This window comes from Trichosurus vulpecula, chromosome 9, assembly GCF_011100635.1.
Source record: "Trichosurus vulpecula isolate mTriVul1 chromosome 9, mTriVul1.pri, whole genome shotgun sequence".
Classification (NCBI taxonomy): Eukaryota; Metazoa; Chordata; class Mammalia; order Diprotodontia; family Phalangeridae; genus Trichosurus; species Trichosurus vulpecula.
Window position 1 is genome coordinate 6899959 of NC_050581.1, and position 26959 is coordinate 6926917.

The following is a 26959-nucleotide window of genomic DNA, read 5'->3' on the forward strand; positions in this document are numbered from 1 at the left end:
CTGGATCTGGATGAAGTTTAACTCTCCATTCTCACAAACTTCCTCAAAGTGTTCCTCAAGGAATCGTTGTAATCCCTGAAGTCATTTAAACATTTATACAAGTACTGTGTGAATGTTAACTTTTGAAGATTTGGGGATATTCTAAAGACCCAATTAAATTAAGCTGATTTGATGTTTTTAATTGATGACACAACAGACAAAATGCTGAACAGGGAGATGCTTTCAAATTTCTTCTTGATAAGCCAAACATGGGAAGAGTAACACAGTTATGTAGATGATTCACAATTGATTTCAATCCTCATATTTTTTAAATACCTCCGTGTATTAGCAGCTATGGCTCTGAATCAAACCTGCTATCATCTTTGTATATTGATCTCCTACTTTGCAGTAAGCCTCACTCTGTATGTGCATGAATATCTGCTGTGGCATGAGACCAGATTCCAAGTCAGATTAATATTTTAGTAACTATACAAATGGGTGGAATAGTTTTCATATGGACAAAATAGAAATATGTGGGCTTTATGAGTACAATTACATAGATTCAAAATTAGTCAAAGAATAGACTCAATGACTGGTGGTCACTAGAATTGTGCCAACCTTCAAAGTAGGGTCTAGTGGATTCACCCAAAGCTCTGATTTTGACCCTGTTACTTTAAACATTTTTATTAGTGCCTTACCAATTGACCACATTGTGGATAATGAAAATTTGGTAAAAGGAGATGATAAACTGAATTAGAGATTTAAGATCCAAAAAGATCTTGACAAGCTAGAGGGATGAGTTACCTGACCAAGTATCAAGTTCACAGCTTTACTATAAAAAATAAGTTAAATACTTGTTAAAACTAAACATTAGTATCATAATATGAACTTTTAATCTATTTCTATTGCTCGCATTTCATAACATTGTTTTAGTCATTCCCTCCATGTCTCTGACATTCTTTTTTCATTTATTCTCCTCTATGTTTTCCTCTCATAGTACACCCATTTTACTGTTTTTTTCTCTTTTCATTACTTTACAAAGATCTTTCCAGATTTCTTTCCATTCCTCATACTTGTCTGTCTTCACTACTAAAAAATGTTCCTATCATACGAATATAACACAAGTTACTTAACCATTCCCCTATTATTGGGCATTTAAGTTGTTTTTAGTTTTCCATTATTAATTTGAAATTCCTTTAACTACTCATTTTATAATTTTGATAAGACTTTCAGGATACATTTCCAACACTCTAATTATTGGGTCTAATAATGCAATTATTTTTTGTATTTTCTCTGTACTGCCAGATGACTTTCAAAATATTCTACAAGTTTGTAATTCCACAAGTTATGAATGACTATTCCTGTTAATCTACAATCTTGTTGATATTAACTTTCATTGTCTTTAATGATTTTTTTCAATTTGATCTTTGTAAAATAATATATCAAACTTGTTTAAATTTGCATCCTTTTGATTATTAATGAGGGGAGGCATTCTGAAGTCAGTCTTTTTTTTCCTCTTCTAAAAACTACTTATATCTTTTCACAATTTATCTATCGTATACTGAGAGTTACCTCTGCAGTCCTTTAGCATTTCCTCAAATATTATAGATGTCAAGTGTTGAGCTGACTTTTGCCACACATGTTTTCCCCATCTGTTGTTATTTTTGTTGTTAAAGAAAATTGTCAAAGAATTTAAAAATGTTAATGTAGCTAAACGTATCTACTCTTGCTGTTCAGTCATCCCCATTCATGTCTAATTCTTCACGACTCCATTTGGGGTTTTCTTGGCATAGGCACTAGAGAGTTTCCTTCTTCAGCTCATTTTATAGAAAAAGAAACCAGAGCAAACAGAGTTAAGTAATTTGCCCAGATAGCCAGTAAGTGTCTGAGACCACATTTTAACTGAGAAAGATGAATCTTCCTGACTCCAAGCCTAGCTCTCTATTCACTATGCCATCTAGCTGTCCCAAGTATGTTTATCTTGCCTTTAATAATTCTTTCTATCATTTGAATGATAAAGCTTATCAATCAAGGCAAATACTCTATTGGTTTTATTCCATCTTTTAAAAAATCTACGTATTGATAGATATTATCTATCATTTATCATCAATATGTGTTTCTCTATATCTTGACCCACCTCTGTCATTGTTTAGCCTAGTTCATAATAGTCCCCTGCACGTCCCATCCAATTTCTTAAAGTATGTTTCTTCCTCTTTTTTCCAATAAACTTTACTTTGCTTTGACCTCCTCTTCATTTTTCTTCTTATTTTATATGTGTGGATTCTTTTTTTCCACTTCATTGGCCATTTGTGTTGTTCAGTCACTTTTCAGTCACATCTGACTCTTCAGGACCCCATTTGGGATTTTCTTGGCAAAGATGCTGGAGTGGTTTGCCATTTTTTTCCTCCAGCTCATTTTATAGATGAGTAAACTGAGGCAAAGAGTTTTAAGTGACTTGCTCAGAATCACACAGCTAATAAGTGTCTGAGACCCAATGTGAACTGATAAAGATGAGTCTTCCCAACTCCAGCCCTGGCACACTAGCTTCTATACTAGCTAGCTGACCCTTAGCTGGCCCTTCTTGTCTCTGTGTCCCTCATGATTGTAGACCTTCTGGAGTGTTATATTTGAACTCTCTCTTCAGTCCCATTTTCATGTTATTATATTTTTATATTTCACCCCATCTTCTCTTTCCTTTCTTTCTGTGGGTCATCAGATACATTAATTCATGAAAGAAGGAATGTGAATAGATGCAGTGATGTGTAGAAGAAATCACTGTTCTGAATGATGAGACAAATTCTCGTCCCCTCTTCTTACAACAATCATTCTTAAAGCTGGGTCATCCTATTTCTAGTTCTTTGTCTCTCCTACAACCCTGGTTATTCGATGTCATGAAATCTCATGAATTCCATATTCTCTGATGTGACATTCTGACAAATTATAAATTTTTTCTTTGAGAAGATGGTCTCCCAATATACAAATCCACCTTCCTCCAGCGAATGCCATTATGGGGTCACTATCTCTTACCAGAGACATAGATCTCCCCTTCCTCACTATGGTAGTGTTCATGAGTGGCATCTTTTATTTTGTCTTTCCACGGTGAGCCCCTTTCATTTTTATCTTATTCAAACACTGTACACACTCTGGTTGAGAGAAGAAAGAAATCAGTATCACTTTTCTGTTGGCGTGTGTGTTTGTATGTATGTATGTATGTATGACCTTGTTGAGACTTTTCATGCAAGATGAGTGGGAAAGAGGTTGTCATCTTACCATTATTCTTTTAGCCCCTTTTCTGTATAAAGCCAATAGCAATCATCTAGTCCACCTACTATATGGAGTGATAATCACTTCTTGTTCACCAGGTGCTATCTCAGGGTCAAGGCCATTTCTGTGAAACCTCACCTGAGAAGTCCTGACATCTTGGTGTCTCAAGGAATGCCATCGCCACTTCTTTCACAGGCTACCAGTATTTGACAGGCTATAGTCAGACTTATATGTGGGGATATTCTCCATGGACAAACCAAAGTGGAGAGATGCACATACTACAAGGGTAATTATGAGCTACATATTCAGGTCTTGAAAGGATTGGCAGATGTACTTGCTGAATCAGTCATACAGGAAAGATCATGGATAATGTAAGGGATATGGCAGGATAGTAAGAAGGTTAACATTGTCCTGACTTTTTAAAAAGGGAAGAGAACAGAGTCCATAACCTATAGGCCAGGGAACTTGATTTAAATTCCTAAAAAATTATAGAGTTCATTAGTGGAAATCTAGAAATAGTCATTGATTATAGAGTGCCAACATCACCCCATCACAAACAGATTATGTTAGACCAACCTTGCGTTCTATTTTGATGAGACTTTTTGATCTTGAGTACTACAAAAATCCTTTACCTAAACTATAGCAAAACATTTTATAAATGATAATTCCAGTTAGATAGCTTCAGAACTGGTAGAATAGCCATATTCAATGGGAGTTGTTAATATTTCAACGTCAACTTGGCAAGAGGTCTCCAGGAGACTGTTCTGATGATCCCCTTTTCATACACTTTTATCAGTGACTTAGATAAAGGCAGAGTTGGCACATCCACCAAATTTGCAAGGGGCATGAAGCTGTGAGGGATAATTGTTGCAAATAACAGAGCAAGGTTCCAAAACAATACTGTTGACCTACAGTATTATGCTGAGTCTAGTAATATGAAATCCAATAAGGAGAAATAAAAGAAGTCCTAAAATGTTTTTTCTAAACTGACTTCATAAAGATAGTATGAAAAAGATAGAATCAAACAGTAGTTTGGAAAAAAAGATCTGGGGTTTTATTGGATGGTAAACTCAATATGAGTCTTTGATGTGATGCAGTAGTCCAAAAAGCAAATTTTGGCATGTAAAAGAGAGGAATAATTTTTAGGAATAACACAGTCATCATCCCCCTGTGTTCTTTCCTGGTAAGTCCACATCTGCAGTCCTATGTTTTCATTTTGGAGCACCACAGTTAAATAAAGACACAGATAAGTGGGAGTATTTGTGCATACATAGTTATTATATGTATTAGTGTATTGTGTGTGTGTGTGTGTGTGTGTGTGTGTGCAGTTTTGTGAAAACCTATATTACATTAATTATTAAACCAATCATTATACGAGGTTCTCAGGCAGCACACAACCCCAAATGTTGTATGTGCATCATTCTCTAAGTGTCAGTTATACTGTCAATTTTTCCCAACCATTAATAGCATCATTTCATAAAGTTCTCAAAAATAGCTGAATTATTCTAAAAACTTATGAATATGCTACACAAAACATAAAACAAAATATAAATAACTATGTTACATGAAACAAATACTTGGCATAAATCTTATGACATCAATTTGTTGAATTATCCAGATGAAATATTATACTTACAACTCTCAGTTTTTATAGGCTATGTTGGTTTCACTAAAAAACAACATTTATGGTTGGACAGGTGTGGTAGCATTACCTATCAACTATGATCTACAACAAAGATCAAAAATGGAATAATAATTTTGTACTCCCCTCCACTAATATCACTAATCAGAGACAGTTTCAAATAATCAATCAATAAAAATGTATTAATTTCTTGCTAATTGCCAGGTACTGACCTAGGCACTGAAAATATAAAGACAAAATCAAAACAACCCCTTTTTTGAATGAGCTTATATTCTATTAAGGGAGGTTTGTACACATGTATATATATATATGTATATGTATGTGTATATATATATATATACATATATGCATATATATGGAATAAATACAAATAAATATAAAGTAGGTAAATACAAGGCAGTAGCGAGGGCACTGGAAAGTTGGTGGTAATAAGAAATAAGATGGAAATAAGAAAATAATTCCATATAGCTTTAACTAAAATCTGATCTTCATTACATAGTTATCTTGAATTTCATCAAGGCTAAATTATCAAAAATATTAATATAACATCAAATTAATCATTTCCCTGAGGAAGCCACATTCCTTAAATACATGTACTCAATAATTGGTGCTCCAATAAGATGATGCCAATTAATTTTCCAAAGTCCACATCAGGATTATATCTGTGAAGTTTAGCTTGAAAATGATTATAAATCTCCTCTAATTCCCATAGATAAATTGCTTTTTCAGCAAGAGTTTTGGGCTGTTGTTCATTTCCAAAAGATACAAGTTGTTCTGGTTCTTAAAAAAAAACTGATTCAATGGGCTTCATCTCCCCCATTAATTAATCATGTTCAGCTCTTCATGACCACATTTTTATGAAATTTTCTTGGCAAAGATACTGTAGTGGTTTGCCATTTCCCTATCCAGGGTCCCCACTTTACAGTTGAGGAAACTGATGTAAACAGACCTTATGTGACTTGCCCAGTGTCACATAGTTTATAAGTGTCTGAAGCTATATTTGAACTCAGGTCCTCCTCATTCCAGGCCCAGCACTCTATTCACTGCTCCGCCTTAAGGTGCCTACTATTTATCAGGCACTATGTTAGGTGCTGGAGATGTGGATTATCCTTCATGTGAGATGGGATGACCATATTTTGGAGATGACATAGACTGGAGTTTTGGAGATGTGGAATCACACATGATTTGGTCAAGAGAATCTGTGAGGCCCTTTCTAAATCTTCCATTTTGTCATTTCTTGGTTCCTATTATGGAGCAATTTCTGGGAGAACAAGGAACTTGTGTGTTTTTAACTTCCTTTTTCTCTCATCATTTGTCACAGTGTAGCATATACTATGGGTGCTTAATGCATATGCGTTGAATGTTTGAATGAATATATTAATACAACTTATAGTCTTATCTCAAAGGTTCCCATGTCTTAGCAACATATTTTGTTGAATCTGACATTAACCAAATGGAAACATGATTTTTCCCATTGTCAGTCCATCAATTTCTGTGTCTATGCATGATTTATCATTATAAAAAGTTTTGTAAACCACAGGAGAGCAAGAGGTAGACTTGCAGAGGACATACAGCAAGAAATCTAGGGACACAATGGTGTCTCAAATGTGTGGAAAGGAGGAGAATCACACATTATTAAGCTTTGCATCCACAATAATACACTTGATACCAGGGAGAGCAATGTTATCATTGAATACTAAGTATAATATCCAAGACAAAGAGCAAGCCTACTGTAAACCTTAAAGAATTTCACACTCTCTTGAAGTATAGATTTCTAATGAGGAATTTCTCCACAGCATCTTTTACCTCCTTGTTCCTCAGACTGTAAATGATGGGATTCATCATTGGAGTGATGACCCCATAGGACATCCCGATAAGCTCATCGGATGTCTTAGTGTCCTTGGACTTGGGCTTCATGTACATGAAAAGGGCTGAGCCATAGAACAAGATCACCACAGTCAGATGGGCTGAGCAGGTGGAAAAGGCTTTCTTCCTCCCCTCACTAGAATTGATCCTCAGGATTGTGGAGATGATGAAGAGATAGGAGAAGAAAATGAGCAGCAGAGGAGTGATTAAAATAACAATACTTGCAACTGTCATGATGAAAACATTGAGGGAGATGTCTCCACAGAGGAGCTTGAGAAGGGCCAGGATTTCACAAGTGAGGTGATCAATGATATTCCCGCAGAAAGGCTTTATAAGTGCAAGCACAGTTTGTACCAGAGAGACAAGAAACCCTGTTATCCAGGTCCAAGCAGCCATCTGTGTACAGAGTCCCTTGTTCATGATGATGGTGTATCTTAGGGGATTGCAGATGGCAACATACCTGTCATAGGCCATCACTGCCAGGAGAATGCACTCTGTGCACCCCAATCCAAGAGAAATAACCATCTGCAAGGCACATCCAATGAAAGAAATGGCCTTTCTCTCGGACATAACATTTACTAGCATTTGAGGGATAGAGGAGGATGTGTAGCAGATGTCCAAAAAGGAGAGATTCCCAAGAAAAAAATACATAGGGGTGTGAAGGTGGGGATCCAGGATGCTGATGGTAATGAGGATGCTATTTCCCAATAGGATCACCAGGTACATCACCAGACAGAGCACGTAAAGAGCTAGCAGAAGGCCTGGGTAATGAGAAAGCCCTACTAGAAAAAACTCAGTCACAACTGTGTAATTCCTCTCGTTCATGTTATTTTTATTGTGTCAATTGAAGGATTTAGGAAAGGACACACTCCAAAGCAACTGGAATGAATAGTAACACATTTGTGATCAGCTTCATATTTTGAACTATTTTCTTTTTCAATATCACTATTTTTCTTTCATTCAGTGTCGTAGGTATTTAAATATAAGCATAAGGGCAGAAATTAGGAAAATAAGAAAAATGTGCTTGCAACCTGAAGTGAATCTGACCACCAATATTTGTAACAAAATTTTCATGTGACGGTAAAAGCAACAACAAGATCAGTGCTCATAAACTGGGAAAAGATGGAATAAATTGTGGTACATGAGTGTAATGAGAACTATTTTGCCATAAAAGGTAATGAATATGAAGAATTCAGAGAAACTTGGGAAGACTTGTATGAACTGATGTTGTGTGACGCAAGCAGGATTAAGACAACAAATTACCAAAGGACCAGAATGATGGAAAGGAAAACAAGACAGAAACTGTCAGAAAATTGGTCAGTCCAACAGCCCAATTTCAACCTCAGAATACTGACAATGAAACACACACACACACACACACACACACATGTTCAGCCTCTGGGCAGATCAGTGAAGGTCTATAAGAGCGGAATGAGACATATGTGGTTGAATGTGGATTTTGTGCTGGTTTATTTTGCTTATCCCTCTTTACTATAAGGAAATTTTCTATGAAGTGAGGGCTTATTAGGAAGTGAAATTATTGTTTTAAAAAAGTATGACCAAAGCATTAATTGAAATTCATCTAGATAAGGGTAATACAGATGAAGACAGTTGCAGGTTTAGAGTACATAATGGAGAAAGGACTTGGAAGCACTGTTGATGTTATTATTGAGTCATTTCAGTCATGTCTGACCCTTCATGACCCCATTTGGGATTTTCTTGGCAGAGATACCAGAATGGTTTGCCATTTCCTTCTCTAGCTCATTTTACAAATGAGGAAATGGAGGCGAACAGGATAAAGTGACTTGCCCAGAGTCACACAGCTAGTAAGTGTCTGAGGTCAGATTTGAACTCGGGAAGATGAGTCTTCCCCCAGGCCTGGCACTCTATCCACTATGCCACCTAGATGCCTTGAAGCAGTATCCATTAGAAGAAATTGATCTCAGTAAGGTGGAAAAGGCAAGGACATAAGAAGAATGGTACAGTGGAAAGACCACTAGCTCTGCAATCAGGGGGCCAGCATTCAAATCCCCCCTCTGATTCTTGCAATTTTTGTGACACTATAATCCATTTATTTTCCCTGGGACTCAGCTTCCTCAACTTTAGAACAAAGTTCCTTTCAGCTTTATATCTATGATCTAATCTATGACATGCTGAAAAGAGGTTGTGAAGTTGAAGTTTTAAATAAAACAGAAAAATATTAAGTGAAGAATAGGCATTCAAAGATGGCCCCTTGGTAATTTGTTCTCTTAATTCTGCTTACTTCACATATCAACTTATACAAATCTTTCCAAGTTTCTCTGAATTCTTCATATTCATTATCTCTTATGGCAAAATAAAAGGAATATTGTTTTCCATTGAGGGCCCACTTGTAGTTTCATAACAAATTTAGAGAGGATCTAATCAGCTTGATTTTGTAATTTTGATGTTATATGTCTAATGCAATGCCTTTTGAGATCAGCTGTTCCCTAATCTCCATTGTTTATTACAAGTTCCCCCACATTCTTTGCCATGGCCTACTAGTAGCTTTCTCTATTTAGGCCAGCTCATTTATAAACTTACCTATGAGAACGTGTACTTACCTCACTTCACCAGGTGGAAAAGTGTAGAGAGAGTAGTTTTTGTGCTAATGGCTCAACTCTGGAGGACACTGAGCTAAAAGGAATAGAAAGAATATGAGGATTCATAAAAAGAAATGGAGAAGGAATTTCAAAGAGACAGATTGTGGCAGCATCATGGGAGTATTCTCAACCGATCACCAAGGCTTTATTTAGCACCTGTTATATATTGGCCATTATGCTAATCTTTGGGGTATATAAAGGCAAAGAATGGAGGAATATACTCTAAATTTCCACATATCTATCTTATGTATTCATTTTTATATATTCAACCACATCATTGAATAATTTGAGGAGATAAATAAGTAAGGAATATAAATAATTTTTCTCTTTGAGTTATGTACAGTGACCTCTCCTTAGCTACTCCTAAGAGTAGTGTATTTGGAACATAGAATCATAGAATGCTACAGCTAAAATAAATCTGGAACATAGAATTAAGTATGTAGAGTTTGGAAAGATATTAGAAGACAACACAGAATGGCGGGACACAAAGAATCTTTGAAAAAATAGAAGGATAGAGAAGTAACTTAGAATACAGGAGACAAGATAACTTCAAGTAAAGGGGCTATTTTCTAGGGGTTCTTCACCTGAGATTTCTACTTGTCTGTGTAAAAGAGATCTGATAACAGTATTTTAATATAATTAGTTTTTTTATTTTATGCATTTAAGAAAATTATTCTGAGAAGAGATCCATAAGCTCTACCAGACTCTTAAAGTGTCTGTGACATTAAAAAGTCCAGAACTTCTGTTTTAGAATATAGAATGTTGAAACAGAAAGTAACCTTAGAGTTCACATGATTTCACAGATGAGAAAACACATCTACAAGTGACTCAAAAGCTAACTGCCAACAATTTGATGGAGGATGACAAAGAGTGCTCTGAGGCTGTAGCCATTCATGAGCCAGAAAGCTTAGAGATTTCGATAATCAGAAATAATCCCTTCCTGCTCCAGCAATCAAACTTCTCTGTTTTGTCTTGCTTTTTTGGAATTTTCTGCAGCTTCCATTATAGCTTTCTTCAGTTGGTCCCACATATCCTACATAGGCTCACAGAATATAGGATTTTAGGATCATAGATATAGAGCTGAGAGGATTCCGAGATAATGGAACCCAGCCCTCTCATTTTCCATGACTTTTATTTTCAATATTTCTTACTAAAGTCCCATTCAGAGCTCCCATTTCCATGGGGATCTCTGAAAATGACCCTTCCCACATTTTCATTTACCTCTAAGTTTTAGATGTGGAACTGCTCTTCTCCTCCTCTCCACTCTGTTGTTCCTGTTTTTGAGCAAAAACTACTTTAAGCAATGTCTTATACGTCTTCGAGTATGTCTTGGTGGTTTGAGGGAGCACTAAAGGAATTATTATGCCTGCCTGGCCTATCTACTGGCCTTCTTCATGGATAAAATTCCTTTTATTACAGCTAGTTTATATCATTACCTTTGTTCCTATGCTATTTGCAATTCTTTATTCATAAATGTTTATGAAATATTGCTTCGCTCAAGAGAAAGTTTCCTTTTCCTCTCAAAGGCCGTGACACTATTTTGAATAGAGAAGAGCACTATATTTCCAGTTCTGCCATAAATGCCTGTTATTACCCGTGGTCCATGGGTGGTTTCAAATGATCATCCACTGGATCTGGATGCCAGTTTAACTCTCCATCTCCACAATCCTCCCAAAAGTGTTCCTCAGGGAATTTTTGTAATCCCTGAAGTCATTTAAATCTTTATGCAGAACTGTGTGGAAGTTAACTTTCAAAGCTTTAGGGATGCTGGAACTATCTAATTACATCAAACTTATTAGGTGGGTTTAATTGATGGCACAACAAATAAAGTGCAAAGAGGAAAACAATTTTAAATTTCTTCTTGCCAACATAAACAGAGGGGAATGACACAATATGCAGTTGACTGAGCAATATCCCCCCACATCTCTGTTATATCTCTGAATGTTGTTAGCTATGGAAGACTCTGGTTCAAACTTATTATCACTTTCTTATGTTGACCTATGTCTCAATAGCTCCAAACTCTAGCACACAATGGGCATGTACAAGAAGAATGTAGCATGAGTCCAGCTTCCAGGCAAGAATAGAATCTGGCCATCTATAGTCATGGGTTAAATAGTTTTCATATGGATAAAATTGAGAGATGTGGAGTGTATGAGTACAGTTAAGAATTTAGAACTGATTAAAGGACTGGACCCAATGAGCTGCAAATACTGTACTGATGTCAACCTGTCAGGTCGTGTCTAGGAGACACCAAAGATCTGGTTTTGGCCCTGTTGCCTTCAAGATTTTTATAAGTAATTTGTGTGCTTGTCATATTTGTGTATGATGTAAACTTGAGAGGAAGAGATGATATGTTGAATTACAGAGATGAGATCCAAAAATATCCTTACAGACTAGAGAAATGAGTGAATGAGTAACATAGTTATGATGTCTTTACTATATGCAAAACACAATGATAAGTCTGGGAAAACAAGTAGAAAAACAAGAGATTCCTTGCTCTCGAGAAGCTAATGTTCGAATATGGAAGACAAAACATAGAGAAGTAATACGGAAAAATCCCATTGTCCTCCAGAGCAAATGGATGTTTCTTTAATATAATTTCCACTGATAAAATCATATCAGTTTCTGATGTTCAATCAGCTGATGGTACAAAAGCCTCCGGGGACAAAAACTCTCTTTTCTGTGTCTTCAATAGATATACCTGTAGCACCCACAGATAGCAATTGCCAGGCTGTATCTCCACAGAGGCTGCTTCTCAGGACAATGGCAGAAAGAACTTGCTGAAGAATTCCCAAGATTCTGGGTTCAGGGTCCTGGCTTGTTTGCATGGAGTTCTGAGAGAAGACAGTGGTCTAAGTGGTGATAGTGGCTAGCCTGCCTGGAACATGCAGCTTCCTGTCTCTCCCTGGGGTGTCTCGTTGAGTCAGTTACACTGGCTTGCCAATCTCATGAGTGGCAGTTGACGTGGTAGGGATGGCTTACTCCTCTCCACAGGAGCTGCTTTCCTGAATGATGACTGTTAAGGGCTGAGCTAGAAGTAGGACTTGTGGGTGCTGCTACTGTGATGTCCTTAATCCCATGGTTTTACTCTTAAAAATAAGTCTAATTTTTTATTAAAAAATAAAACTCGATGCCAACACCATCAATTTAACTTTCTTAGTAACTACATTTTAATCAATTCTTCCCAGTCAGATATCATAACAATGTTTTAGTCATTACCTCAACATCCTTAGTATTCTTTACTTTTCCATTCATTGTCATTAATGCTTTTTCTCATACTCTAATCATTAGAGTATATCCGCTCTGCTGTTTTTTCCTCTTTGCATTATTTCATAAAGATATTTCCAAATTTCCTTCTATTCCTCATGGTTGTCTGTGTTAATTGCATTGTATTCTGTCACACAAATTTGCACATTACTTAACCTTTTCTCTGCTTTTGGACATTTAGGTTGTTTCTGCTTCCCATTACTAAGCGGAAAATCTTTGAACAGGTAGCTCTTCAAAAACATTTAATAACTCTTTCAGGATATATTGCCAACATTAGATTTATTTGTTCTAAGAATATGATCACTTTGTAATTTTTTCTCTGTCCTTCCAGATTGCTCTCAAAAAGATTCTACAAGTTTCTGCTTCCCATTACTAAGCGGAAAATCTTTGAACAGGTAGCTCTTCAAAAACATTTAATAACTCTTTCAGGATATATTGCCAACATTAGATTTATTTGTTCTAAGAATATGATCACTTTGTAATTTTTTCTCTGTCCTTCCAGATTGCTCTCAAAAAGATTCTACAAGTTTGTAAGTGAGCAAGTGTAGGTACTGTTCATCTGCAATTCTGCCTGATTTGAGTTTCATTTACTTTAGGGATTTCTGCTAATTTGATAGGTATCGGGTGATACCTCAAAGTTGTTCAAATTTGCATCTTTTTGATTACTTTTCAAGTAGGGCATTCTGAAGTCAATAATTTGTTTTCTCTTCTAAAATGTATCTGTATATTTTCATAATTTATTCATCGTAGACTGAGAATCACTTCCACAACTTTTTAGTATTTTCTTAAATATTTCAGATGTTGAGTTTGGTCTGTGATAAGGCTGTATCTATAGTTCCCAACAATCTCTTGGCTCTCATCTTCTCCTTCATACAACGTAAGTGAGAAAGAGGTTGTAGTCTCAACACTGTCCAGTTAACTTTTTCCAGCAGCATAGGCAATGATAGTCATCTACTTCAGTCACAGGACGGATGGCATTCAGTTCCTGGTCAGCAGGCTCCATCTTAGATTCTTCTCTAAAGAGCTAGCCACTTCTGTGATTCCCCTATACCAGGAGTGCTAGTCTCAGGCCTAGCACACTAAGGGATGTAAGTGCAACTCACTGGGCCTGCAGTTAGGATGACCTGAGTTCCAATGTGGCCTCAGATACTTCCTACCTTTGTAGCCCTGGGCAAGTCATTCAAACTTTACCTGTCTTAGGCTCCTCACCTGTAAAATGGGGGTGATGATGATAACTACCTCCTGGAGTGGTTGTGTTCTTTTTTCCTTCAGTTCCCCCAACTATAAGGATAACAGTAGGATTTCATTCTAGGATTGTTACTTTTTTCATTTTTCCCTTTTTTGTTATTTGGGAAGTATTTTATGTAGCTATAATTCCATCTTTTTACAATTATATATTAAAGGTAACTGACTCTCTTCAAACCTGTTAGTGAGTCAGCAGGATGTGTACCCCAAGCATATGAAGACTACCCCCAGAAGAATAATTAGAGGAGAATAATTTGTTCCAACAGCCATGAAGGCAGCTAAAGCAGGTGTTACAGAGTGCTTTGAGCTTGGCCAGACATCCAAAATGCCAAGGTCATCCACTGCATCTCAGGCCATCACCAGTTGTCCTGACTTTTGTCTTGCCATTGGACTTTGATGACTCTGGAAAAGAGAGGGATGCTGATGACTTTGGACAACTCTGCCTCACTTAAATCCAGTTCACACATTGAGTCAAGGTATCACCCCATGATGTCATTGGTCCTCTTCAGAAATGAAGGACAAATGACAACGTATGTGTCAGCGAATTGAAGTTAAGGCTTTTCTTTGCTTTTGTAATGTATTTTTTCTCTGCCGTTGGTTCTTTTTTTCATCATGGCAGTTCCACTGAAGCTTTATTGTCTCTGTTGGTAATATGACAGGAATTGTAAGAAATCACAAGTGAACTTACAGAGATATGCACATGATTATACTCACTAAAAATAATTTTGATCTCAAGTTTTGTTTTTTTTTTATATGTGGGCACTTCTAATTTTATACATTTTAGTACTAAACAGCTTTACAATTCAAAAAAGTATGTACCTTTTTTGACACTTGGCAAAAAAGAAAACTGAACCTGTGGAACAGTTTGAAAACCAATACTCATCCTGGGGAGTTTATTATCAGACTGAGGACTGAAGTACGTATGAATGAAAACAATCCAAGTTTTAATGCACACACATTCACACACGCACACACAGAGTTAACACATGGCCACATGGGTGAGCACTTTTCAGTACAAAATATTCCCTGTAACCAATCATTTCTCCATAGCATAACCACACCACATTAAATCAATCTTTCATCAACCTTAGTAATAGTTTGGTTAAATTCTGAGATGCCATCACAAAGTGAACAGCCTTGACCCTTATTCTGCTGTTGATTCTTGTAATATGCTTTTGTAGATTTTCTTTAATTATGTCCTGAAATACTTGCTGAATAGGCATTTTTTCTGCAGAGAATTAGTCAGACTTCTAATAATTTTCAAATTTAATTTTCTAGAAAAATCTAATTTTCTAGAAAATTAGAAATTTTCTAATAGGTCCAAGTTGTTCTGCTTCTTTTGCTTGTTTAATGGCCTTATTCTTCCTAAAAACCCCAATTATTTAACAAGTATTTATTAAGTGCCTACTACATACAAGGCATTGTGTTAGTCTATGGGATACAAATACAAAAGTGAGATCATTCCTGCCTTCAAGGACTTTATATTTTCTTAGGAGATACAACATATATTAGGGACTAAGCAATATCAAGGCTAATAAATGGGCAAAGAGCAGTAGATTGTCTTGCCATTTCTCATAGGAATGGCAATAATGGGTTGACTCTAGTAAGATGAAACTTAATGGGGACAAACATAAAATCACTGGGTTCCAAAATTCTCCTTCACAAGTACTCAATGTTCTCATGTTATTACTACATAGAAATCCATCCAAAAGGATCTATGGATCACAGTGGACTGCAAACATTATTAATGTGATATAGTAACTAAATAAGCCATGAAGATTTTATTATTCATTCAAAGAGGTATAGTACCCATGAATGGAGGAGTTATAATGCTAGGATATTCTTCTCTGCTCAGACTATCTCTGTAATAGTAAGTTGCACGCAGCATATTTTAGAGAGGAGATTGATAAGTTATAAAATGTACAGAGAAAGGAGACTAAAATGAAGGACTTGGAATTTATACCACATTGAACTTGATTGAAAGAAATTAGGATATGTAGCAAAGAAGAATTACAGGTAATATGATATTGAAGGGCTGTTCTATGTGTGAAGGATTGGATTTGTTCTGCTTCTCCCTATTTAGAAGAATTAGGACAAACATAAAGCTCATAAGTACTTACCATATGCCAGGCTGTATTAGGAGAGCAGAGTTTATAATCTCAAAGAGGATCATATATATGTCTGAAAGGTTCGGAACCGCTGGATATAAGAAATTCTCAAGATAAGAGGCAGAAGAATCAAAGCATATATTTAGACTCCACAGTAACCAACCCATGAACCAGCATCCCCATTTTGACATATTGATCAAAAGCTTCCAGGCCCAATAAGTACACCACACAGGAGTAACCAGGAGGCCACAGAGAAGCATGATGGTGTACAGCAAAATCATATACATGCTTACCCACTGGCCTCAAGTCCTTGTTCAGCTTCCTCCCGTAGGTCAGCTCTGCTACCGGCAGCTCCTGCTTCAGCTTCGGCTGTGGCTGTAGCTATAGCAGCCTCTGGCTCCAACGGAAGCTGTTTTTAACCATCCGGCTTCTGCAGGGGTGTAAGGTATGCTGTGGAAACCACAGGTTCTTTCAATCTGCTTAAGCAAGGTGAAGGAGTTGACCAGGAAAGCACAGGTTCTTTCGATCAGCTTAAGCAAGGGAAGCAAGGTGAAGGGGTCGACAAGCTTACTCCAATCCAACATACAAACAGCATTCAGTTCAGGGGAAAAAGCCAAACTAGTCAAGGGCACTTGTGGACTAAGTGCTAAGGAGCCCATTTTTGGTTACCAAGACACAGACACATAAAGCTAGGAGCAACATCTGGAAGTTTCAGAGAGTTACATAGGCTTGATTTAAAGAAAAACTCTCTTACAATTAAAGAGACCAAAATGGGACTGATTGCCTCAAGGTAGTGAATTTCCTATGTGAAATTTGGACTCTGGATATGATATAGATTGGATTCTTTATTGGGTATGAATTGTACCAGAAGACCATTGAGATTCCTTCCAAATCTGAGATTCAGTGATTGTTCAGTTCCTATAATATTGTAACTTCTTGATGCCAGGAACCATTAAATTTACATCCCTTTATCTTTTATACAATTTATTTGACATAATGTAAGTCCTTCATAAATTTGTGGAACATATACATGAATATATTCTATAATATTTTCTTGAAAATTCTTGTATTTTAGCAACAACTTTGGCTAATCCTTCTAAATCTGAAATTCGGTAACTGGAAGCATTGGTTTTCTAATTGTCAGTATATGAGCACCATTAATGGATGTGTGTTTATGATTTTTTTAATAAGTTTATATAAACCTCATGAGTTCAAGAGACAGAGCTTCAGAGAACCCATGGCAGGAGACTCTATAGAATGGAATTGTGCCTCAAATGAGGTACATGCATACCCTGTGTGGAAAGGAGGATCACATATTAAATTTTGCAATGACAATGTTTTATTTAATAACAGGAATGGCAATATTTGAATTCAAAGAGCAACATCCAAGACACAATATCAACCTATTATATGCCTTAATGCACTTCACATTCTCTTCAAGTACAGGTTTCTCAATAAGAGCTTCTCCACAGCATCTTTCACTTCTTTGTTCCTCAGACTGTAGATAATGGGGTTCAGCATTGGGGTGATGACACCATAGGACAACCCAAAAATCTCATCAAAAATCTTGGTGTCCTTAGACTTGGGCTTTATGTACATGAAAAGGGCTGAACCATAGAATAAGGTCACCACAGTCAGATGGGCTGAACATGTGGAAAAGGCTTTTTTCCTCCCTTCACTAGAGTTTATCCTCAAGATGGTGGAGAGAATGAAGACATAAGAAAAGAAAATAAGTAGCAGAGGAGTGAGTAAGTACAGAATACTTCCAAGTGTCAGGAGTAACACATTAATGAAGATGTCACCACAGATAATCTTGAGAAGAGCCAAGATTTCACAGGTAAGGTGATCAATGATATTCCCACAGAAAGGCTTTATCAGGGCAAGCACAGAGGGTAGCAGGGTGTTCAAATACCCTAATATCCGGGTCCAAGCTGCCATCTGAATACACAGTCCACTGTTCATTATTATGGTGTATCTTAAGGGATTACAGATGGCAACATACCGGTCAAAAGCCATCACTGCCAGGAGAATGCATTCTGTGCACCCCAAGCCAAAGGAAAGAATCATCTGCAGTGCACATCCAATGAAGGAAATGGATTTCCTCTCTGACATAACAGTTATCAGCATTTGAGGGATAAAGGAGGATGTGTAACACATATCCAAGAAAGAGAGGTTTCCAAGGAAAAAGTACATACGAGTGTGAAGGTGGGGATCCAGGATGCTGATGGTAATGATCATGCTGTTTCCCAACAAAATCACCAAGTACATCATCAGGCAGATGGCATAAAGAAACATCTGGAGGCTTGGGTAATAAGAAAGCCCGACTAGAAAAAACTCAGTCACAGCTGTGTAATTCCCCTTCTCCATCTTATTTTAACTGTATCACCTGCAGAACTTAAGAAAGAACATGCCTCAAAGCAACTGAAATGAACAGGAACAGTGAATAGTTGTAATATACTCATAATCGGCTTCATACTTTGAACTGTAAACTTAACCCATTTCCCAACATTTGTTTTATTTTTATTTCCACTGACAAGGACACTGGATTTAGCATGAGAGAGTAATTTTTGTAAAGGTGTAGGAACAGAAGTTAGATTATAATGGACTAAGGAATGAGGAGATGGTGAAGAAGTGGAAACAAACCGCGTAGATTACCTCTTCTAGGAGTTTGACAATCCAAGATGAATTATCTATATTCAAGGGAATCATGCTAGGCAATGGGCATAAACAAAGAACAACACAATCCTAGCCTTCATAGAGTCTACGTTCTGCTAGAGGACACAAAATACGAAGTAATATTTTGAGAAGAGAAAAAGCAATAACAACTAAAGGAATCAGACAAGGCTTCACATAGGAAACGGCATATCAACCAAGTCTTTTTTTTTTTGAGGGGAGAGGGCAGGGAAATTAGGGTTAAGTGACTTGCCCAAGGTCACACAGCTAGTAAGTGTGTCAAGTACCTGAGGCTAGATTTAAACTCAGGTCCTCCTGACTCCAGGGCCAGTACTCTACTCACTGTGCTACCTAGCTGCCCCTCAATCAAGTCTTGAAGGAAGATATGAATTACAGGAGCAGAAGTGAAAAAGAAGTACAATTTAGGCATGGGGAAAAACTATGCAAATGCATAGAGGCAAGAGATGGAATGGAGAATTTAGGCACTAGCAAGTTGACTAACTAGGCTACAACATAGAGGTCATTATAAAGAGTAATGTACAATCACCCCAGAATGGTGGAGTGGATCCAGATTGTGAAGGACTTTAAATACAGAGCTAAACAGTTTTAAAATTTTATTGGACATTCTACACTTCCCATCTGTAGCTCTGGTTAGTTTGAATCCCAGGGAACAAGATGTCCCTCCCGGATAAGCTGATTACTTAAAATCTCATCCCTCTGTTTAATGGCTTTGGACATTCAGCACCTTTCCAACTCCCTTAGCTTCTTCTCACCTCTGATTAGAGGGCCTGAAGGTGTAATACTCAACTCCTCCCAAAGCTTTCCCTTATAGAAGGCAGGATCTGGACTTTCCAGTCCACTCTCCACTTTCTAGCTGCAGTTCTGTTTGGTTTGACTCCACAGGACAAGATGCCCTGTTTCCTTCCTCTTTTCCAGCTTCCTTTTGGGTTTGGTTTGACTCCACAGGACAAGATGCCCTGTTTCCTTCCTCCTTTCCAGCTTCCTTTTGGGTTTGGTTTGACTCCACAGGACAAGATGCCCTGTTTCCTTCCTCTTTTCCAGCTTCCTTTTGGGTTTGGTTTGACTCCACAGGCCAAGATGCCCTGTTTTCTTCCTCCTTTCCAGCTTCCTTTTGGGTTTGGTTTGACTCCACAGGCCAAGATGCCCTGTTTTCTTCCTCCTTTCCAGCTTCCTTTTGGGTTTGGTTTGACTCCACAGGACAAGATGCCCTGTTTCCTTCCTCTTTTCCAGCTTCCTTTTGGGTTTGGTTTGACTCCACAGGCCAAGATGCCCTGTTTCCTTCCTCTTTTCCAGCTTCCTTTTGGGTTTGGTTTGACTCCACAGGCCAAGATGCCCTGTTTTCTTCCTCCTTTCCAGCTTCCTTTTGGGTGTTGTCTTTCCCCATCAGATTGTAGAGTTTCTTGAGGGCAGGGACTATTTTCCTTTTTTCTTATTTCTATTCCTTAGCACAGAGCCTAGAACATAGTAGGCACTTAGTAAATGTTTATTGAATTGAATTGAAATGGGATCTGACAGGCAATAGGGAGGCACTGGAAATGTATTTAGATAAGTAAGAATTATAGACCACCCCCAACAGTTAAGTCATCAAAGGATGTAAATGGTGGGTTTTCAAAAGAAGGAGAGAAAACTATCAACAAGCTTATGAAAATATGTTCCAAATCACTAAAGAAATGCAAATTAAACCACTCTGAGCTTTCTTCTCACACCAATTTTATTGGAAATAGTAACAAACACCAAAAAGGGTATGTTGGTGGGATTGTACAATAATGCTCTGTTTCTATAGTGGTGAATTTATCCATTCATTCTGGAAAACAATTTGGAACTGTATTAAAATATCACTAAATTGTACAATACCTCCTCTGGCTATATACTCCCAAGAATGGGAAAGACAGATGGAAAGGTCAATGTGTACAACTTTAAATCAATGATCCTCTAAGAAATATTTGTAGCAACATTTATGTTTTAATTATGCATCTGTATGTATGTGTATATGTATATTATCGTATATGCATTTTAATGTATTGTATATGTATATACATTACATGTGGATATGTATGTAACTATATAATGTATAAAATATAATAAAATGTATATGTAATTATGTATAATAAAGTAAACTTTGAACTGATGCTAAATGAAGTAAGCAGAGTAAAAGGAACCATTTCTACAATGACTACAGTAATGTAAAATAAAGCTAGAATTCTGATCAATGTGGTACTCAATCTTGACCTGAGAAAACTGACAGTGAAACATATCTCTCTCCTCTGGACAGAGAGGTGATTGTCTATAGGAGGGGAATGAAGCAAATGTAAGAAAACACTGTTCTCTTCTACTCAATTCACATCAATAAAATCACCTCCACCACTTTCTCACAAGAGAAGGTTTCCTTGGTGCTTGCCATTGCAAACCTGTCTATATAAACAAGTGATTCCATTCCATCCCATCTTCTCCAGCAGATTGCCTTCTCTCTGGTCCCCACGCTCTCACTTATTTTTAATCTTTTCATCTAGTTGCCACTTCCCTATTGTCTACAAACACTACTATATCTCCACTGTTGTAAAAAAAAAAAAAAACAGAAACAAAAACCTCTGGGAGCGCGGAGCCAAGATGGCAGCTGGAAAGCAGGTACTTGCTTAAGTTCTCCCCCAAATCCCTCCAAACACCTGTAAAAATGGCTCTGAACAAATTCTAGAGCTACAGAACCCTTGAAATAGCAGAAGGAAGCATATCTCCAGCCCAGGACTGCCTGGATGGTCACTAGGAAGGGTCTATCCCATGGTGATGGAAGTGGAGTGCAGCCCAGTGTGGGCCATGCCAGGACAGACCAGACTGGGAGTCGGCCCAGAGCAGGCCTTAGGGCCATGAATCATTGAGCTGTGGCAGTTACAAGAATTCTCAACCCACAAACGCCAAAGACCATGGAGCAGGTTCGTGGGTAAACTGCTAGATCAGTTAGAGAACGATCTGGCCCCAGCCCTGGGGGTGGTGGAGGTGGTGCAGTGGTGGGGCTCCAGCCTAAGTTGCTTCTGGTATCCCTGGCTAAAACACAGTGGGAGGAATGAAGCGGCAGACCAGAGCGAGAGTGCAGGGCTTGCTTTGCCCTGCTCGGATCTGGGTCTCAATCCTGGTTGGAGGTTCTTGGGGGACAAGGAGCACTGCTGTGGCAGAGCTTGCAGTGACAGTGGAGAAGAAGTAGCTCTGAAAACAGCAGCATAGCACCTAAAGCTAGTGACAGAGCACCCTCTCCTCTACAAGCACTTGCACCCTGACAAAAAGTTCAAAGGTCACGTAGCTAGCTGGGAACATGGCCAGGCAGTGAAAAAGGATACAGACTCAGACCCAGACTCTAGAATCTTTTTTTGGTTACAGAGAAGATCAAAACACACAGCCAGAAGAAGTTAACAAGGTCAAAGAGCCTACAACAAAAGCCTCCAAGAAAAATATTGATTGGTCTGAGACTGTGGAAGAACTCAAAAAGGATTTGGAAAAGCAAGTTAGAGTAAAGGAAAAATTGTGAAGAGAAATGAGAGTGATGAAAAAAAAAACCATAAAAAACAAGTCAACGACTTGCCAAAGAAGACCCAAAAAATACTGAAAAAAATAACACCTCAAAAAATAGACTAACCCAAATGGCAAAAGAGCTACAAAAAGCCAATGAGGAGAAAAATGCCTTGAAAGGCAGAATTAGCCAAATGGAAAAGGAGGTCCAAAAGACCACTGAAGAAAATATCACCTTAACAATTAGATTGGAGCAAGTGGAAGCTAGTGACTTGATGAGAAATCAAGATATAAAACAGAACCAAAGGAATGAAAAAGTGGAAGATAATATGAAATATCTCATTGGAAAAACCACTGACTTAAAGAATAGATCCAGGAGAGATAATTTAAAAATTATTGGACTACCTGAAAGCCATGATCAAAAACAAAGCCTAGACATCATCTTTCAAGAAATTATCAAGGAGAACTGCCCTGATATTCTAGAATAAGAGGGTAAAATAGAAATTGAAAGAATCTACCGATTGCCTCTTGAAAAAGATCCCCAAAAGAAAACTCCTAGGAATATTGTCGCCAAATTCCAGAGCTCCCAGGTCAAGGAGAAAATACTGCAAGCAGCAAGAAAGAAACAATTTGAGTATTGTGGAAACACAATCAGAATAACCTAAGATCTAGAAGCTTCTACATTAAGGGATCTAAGGGCTTGGAATGTAATATTCTGGAAGTCAAAGGAGCTAGGATTAAAACCAAGAATCACCTACCCAGCAACACCGAGTATAATGCTCCAAGGCAAAACATAAATTTTCAATAAAACAGAAGACTTTCAAGCTTTCTCAGTGAAAAGACCAGAGCTGAATAGAAAATTTGACTTTCAAACATAAGGATGAAGAGAAGCATGAAAAGGTAAATAAGAAAGAGAAATCATAAGGGACTCACTAAAGTTGAACTGTTTTGTTTACATTCCTACATGGAAAGATGATGTGTATAATTCATGAGACCTTTCTCAGTATTAGGGTAGTTGAAGGGAATATACATAAATACAGACAGAGGGTACATGGTGAGCTGAATATGATGGGATGATATCTAAAAAAATAAAATAAAATTAAGGGATGAGAGAGGAATATATTGAGAGAAGGAGAAAGGGAGAGATAAAATGGGGTAAAGTATCTCACATAAAAGTGGCAAGAAAAAGCAGTTTTGTTGGAAGGGAAGAGGGGGCAGGTGAGGGGGAATGAGTGAATCTTGCTGTCTTCGGATTTGACCTGAGGAGGGAATAACATACACACTCAATTGGGTATCTTACCCCACAGGAAAGTAGGGGGAAGAGGATAAAAAGTCAGAATGATAGAAGGGAGGGCAGGTAGGGGGAGGAGGTAATCAAAAGCAAACACTTTTGGAAAGGGACAGGGTTAAGGGATAAAATTGAATAAAGGGCAACAGAGTAGAATGGAGGGACATATAGTCAGTCTTTCACAACATGAGTATTGTGAAAGTGTTTTTCATAATGATACATGTGTGGCCTATGTTGAATTGCTTGCCTTCTTAGGGAGGGTGGGTGGGAAGGGAAGAGGGGAGAGAATTTGGAATTCAAATTTTTAAAATCAGATGCTCAAAAAAAAGTTGGTTTTGCATGCAACTGAAAAATAAGATATATAGGGAATGGGGCATAGAAATCTATCCTGCCCTACAAGAAAGTAAGGGGAAAGGGGACGTGGGGGGAGTGGGGTGACAGAAGGGAGGGCTGACTGGGGAATAGGGCAATCAGAATATATTCCATCTTGGAGTGGGGTGGAGGGTAGAAATGGGGAGAAAATTTTTAACTCAAAATCTTGTGGAAATCAATGTTGAAAACTAAAATATTAAGTAATAAAAGAATTGTTAAGAGAAAAAACAGTAAAATGATAGCTTCCAAAAAAAACCCTCTCACTTGTTCCTTCCATCCCTATTAGCTGTCATCCTATGTCACTTCTCCCTTTTCTGGATAAATTCCTTGAGAAACTGTCTATAATCACTGCCTCCACTTCCTTTCTTTTCACTGTCTTCTAAGCTCTCTGCAGGCTTCAGACTTCATCATTCAACTGAAACTAGTCTCTCCAGAGTTACCAATGATCTAATAATCAAATCTAATTGTCTTTTCCCAATCCTCACTCTTCTTGACTTCTTTGTAGCCTTTGACGCTAAGAATCACACTCTTCTCCTGGAAACTCTCTTCTGTTTGTTAGTTTGTTTTTGTGATATTGCTTTCTTCTGGTTCTCTTCCTACCTTTCTGACTGCTCCTTCTCAATCTTATTTTGCTGGATATTCATATATGTCATGCCTGTTAACCAGATTTTCTCTTAAGTCTCTGTTCTAGGTGTCCTTTCCTCTCTATGTTATTTCATTTGGCAATCCATTAGTTCTCATGGATTCAACTATCATTTCTGTGCAGATGATCATCACATTTATTTGTCAGCCCTACCTAACATCTCTCCTGACTTCTGTTATCACATCTCTCACTGCCTATTGACATCTTGAACTGAATGTCTTGTAGACATCTTAAACTCAACATGTCCAAAACTAAACCCATCTCCCCCTCAAACCTTTCCCTCTTCCTAATTTCTCTATTTCTTTGGAGGTACCATCATATCTAGCCTCACAACCTTGGTGTCATCCTTGACTATTCACTTTGTATCATTACTCCTTTACTGTCCAATCAGCTGCCAAATCCTATTGCTTCTAATGTCATAACATCTCTTATTTATACCTCTTCTCCACTGCTACCCCCACCACTCTGGTGCAGGCTCTCATCATTTGATGATGCCTTGTGGCTCCCACTTCATTATCATCCCCGTCTCATCAGTTGTCAAACTAGTCTCCCTAAAATGCAAGCTGAATCATATCAACCCTCTTCCTCCATCCAAGAACTTCAGAGATCTCTATCACCTTCACAAAATATAAAATCCTCAGTTTGGCTTTTAATTCTCTCCATAACCTAGTCCCTTCCAACATTTTTGGTCTTCTTATACCTTATCCCACCCCTAATTCTCTGAGATCCAGTGACACTGGCCTCTTTGTTGTTCCTTTCACAAGATACTCCAACTCCTGACTCTTTTTACTGGCTTTCTCCCATGTCTGGGAATCTCTCCCTCCTTATCTGTCTCCTAACTTCCTTGGTTTCTTTTAAACCTCATTGAAAGTCTCCCCCTTTATAAGAAGCTTTGCCTAAACTCCTTTAGTGCAACCTCTTCTCTATTATCTCCAATTTTCACACACACACACACACACACACACACACATACACACATTTGTGTATATATGTGAACATGCATAGATAGATAGACATATTATGCATAGTTGTTTGTGTTTTCCCTCCCCCATAAGAATATGAACTCCTTGGGAGAATAAACTGCCTTTCTTTGAAGCACTTATCATAGTGTTCAGAAGATAATAGATACTACAATTCTAGTTGACTGACAGATTGATATGTAATCCAAAATGAACTGTGCATTGCTGTCTTTGGCTTAACAAGCTTCCTTTGCTACAAAAGAAGTTTCTATTGGGTGCAGATTTATTAGGTTGTGACCACATGCTTGTTTCAAAGCATCAATAAAACTTTTACCTTAAACAGGAATGTTGAGGATAAGATGAATGGAGGTCAACAATGGTTTGGAGAAGGGAAGTTTGGATAGCATAGGCTAGATGAAATTGATGTCAGTGGAGTAGGAAAGGTAAAGCCATGGTAACTTGTGTGGGGCAATGGAAAGAACACTGGCTCTGAAGTCAGAATCTCACCTCTGATGTTTACCTTCTGTGTGACCTAGTATGGCAGCTGAAAGATGAAAGGAATGAGGAAAACAAGGGTTTGATCTTCCAAGCATACCGATGCATTATGCAATGCATGCCAATTACCTAACAAAGTGGGACCAGTATTCCTCAACTTAGGCCCGGACCCTGGATATAGGGAGAGACAAGCTTTTATACATTAAAAACAATTAATCAAATAAGATTGATTAATTAAAAGGAAACAATAGAATATTAGGTATTCTGATTTCTAATTGGATGAAAGATTAGGGACTTTCTAAGTTGGGAGAGAGAGCAAATAGGTGCAATTCTCTGAAATTAGGGGAAAAAAGATATCCTACTCCCCAAGTATCTGTAGTTGATCAGTACAAGCCAGTTTTTAGATTAAAACATATGAGTTGCTTTAAATATACAATTGTGAGAAAACTCCTTGCATCAATATTTGGATCCGACTGGGCTTCTGGTCAGCATAAACTACATCCTTAGTCAAGGGTCTCCAAGTGGCTGGTAGAGATGGCTCAGCTTCTCAGCCATGCAGGGCTAGGTTCAAACAATACAATATGGTTATCTCCCAATTCCCACAATTGAACAAACCTTCCTCATAAGATAGAAGTTGGACTAGACCCCAATTGAATAGAAAGGGAAGTGAGCTAGCTCCATAATTGAGTCACAAGATGAAGTCAGTATGGTTCACTCAATTCCCACAACTAACCACTTGCTCTCCTAATCCCTTCAATTCCCTCAATTTTCCTCACTTGAGACAATCACTCTGTGGTTACACTCTGGGCCTCAGTTTTCTCATCTGTAGAACGAGAGGGTTGGATTGGTGACCTCTAGAGTCCCTTCTAGCACTAGCTCTCTGAGGCTTTGATTTGCTAAAAGGGAAGGGGTGGCTGTGGAGTTGGGGCTCTGGTGAAAAAAATGAAGCATTGTATTATCTACTTTGGAATATATGATGGGAAGTCAATCAGAAATGAATACAACTAATCCTTTGTAT

General features: G+C 37.8%; 2 protein-coding genes across 2 annotated transcripts; both read right to left on the minus strand.

Moving 5' to 3' along the window:
- Positions 1–6634: 6634 nt before the first annotated feature.
- LOC118831326 (olfactory receptor 13D1-like) lies at positions 6635–7576 on the minus strand. Its single transcript, XM_036738619.1, has one exon. It carries the CDS (start codon positions 7574–7576, stop codon positions 6635–6637), a length of 942 nt encoding a protein of 313 aa, XP_036594514.1.
- Positions 7577–17417: 9841 nt separating this feature from the next.
- On the minus strand, positions 17418–18359 carry LOC118831749 (olfactory receptor 13D1-like). The gene has a single exon (XM_036739187.1). It carries the CDS (start codon positions 18357–18359, stop codon positions 17418–17420), a length of 942 nt encoding a protein of 313 aa, XP_036595082.1.
- Between the last annotated feature and the right edge of the window lie 8600 nt (positions 18360–26959).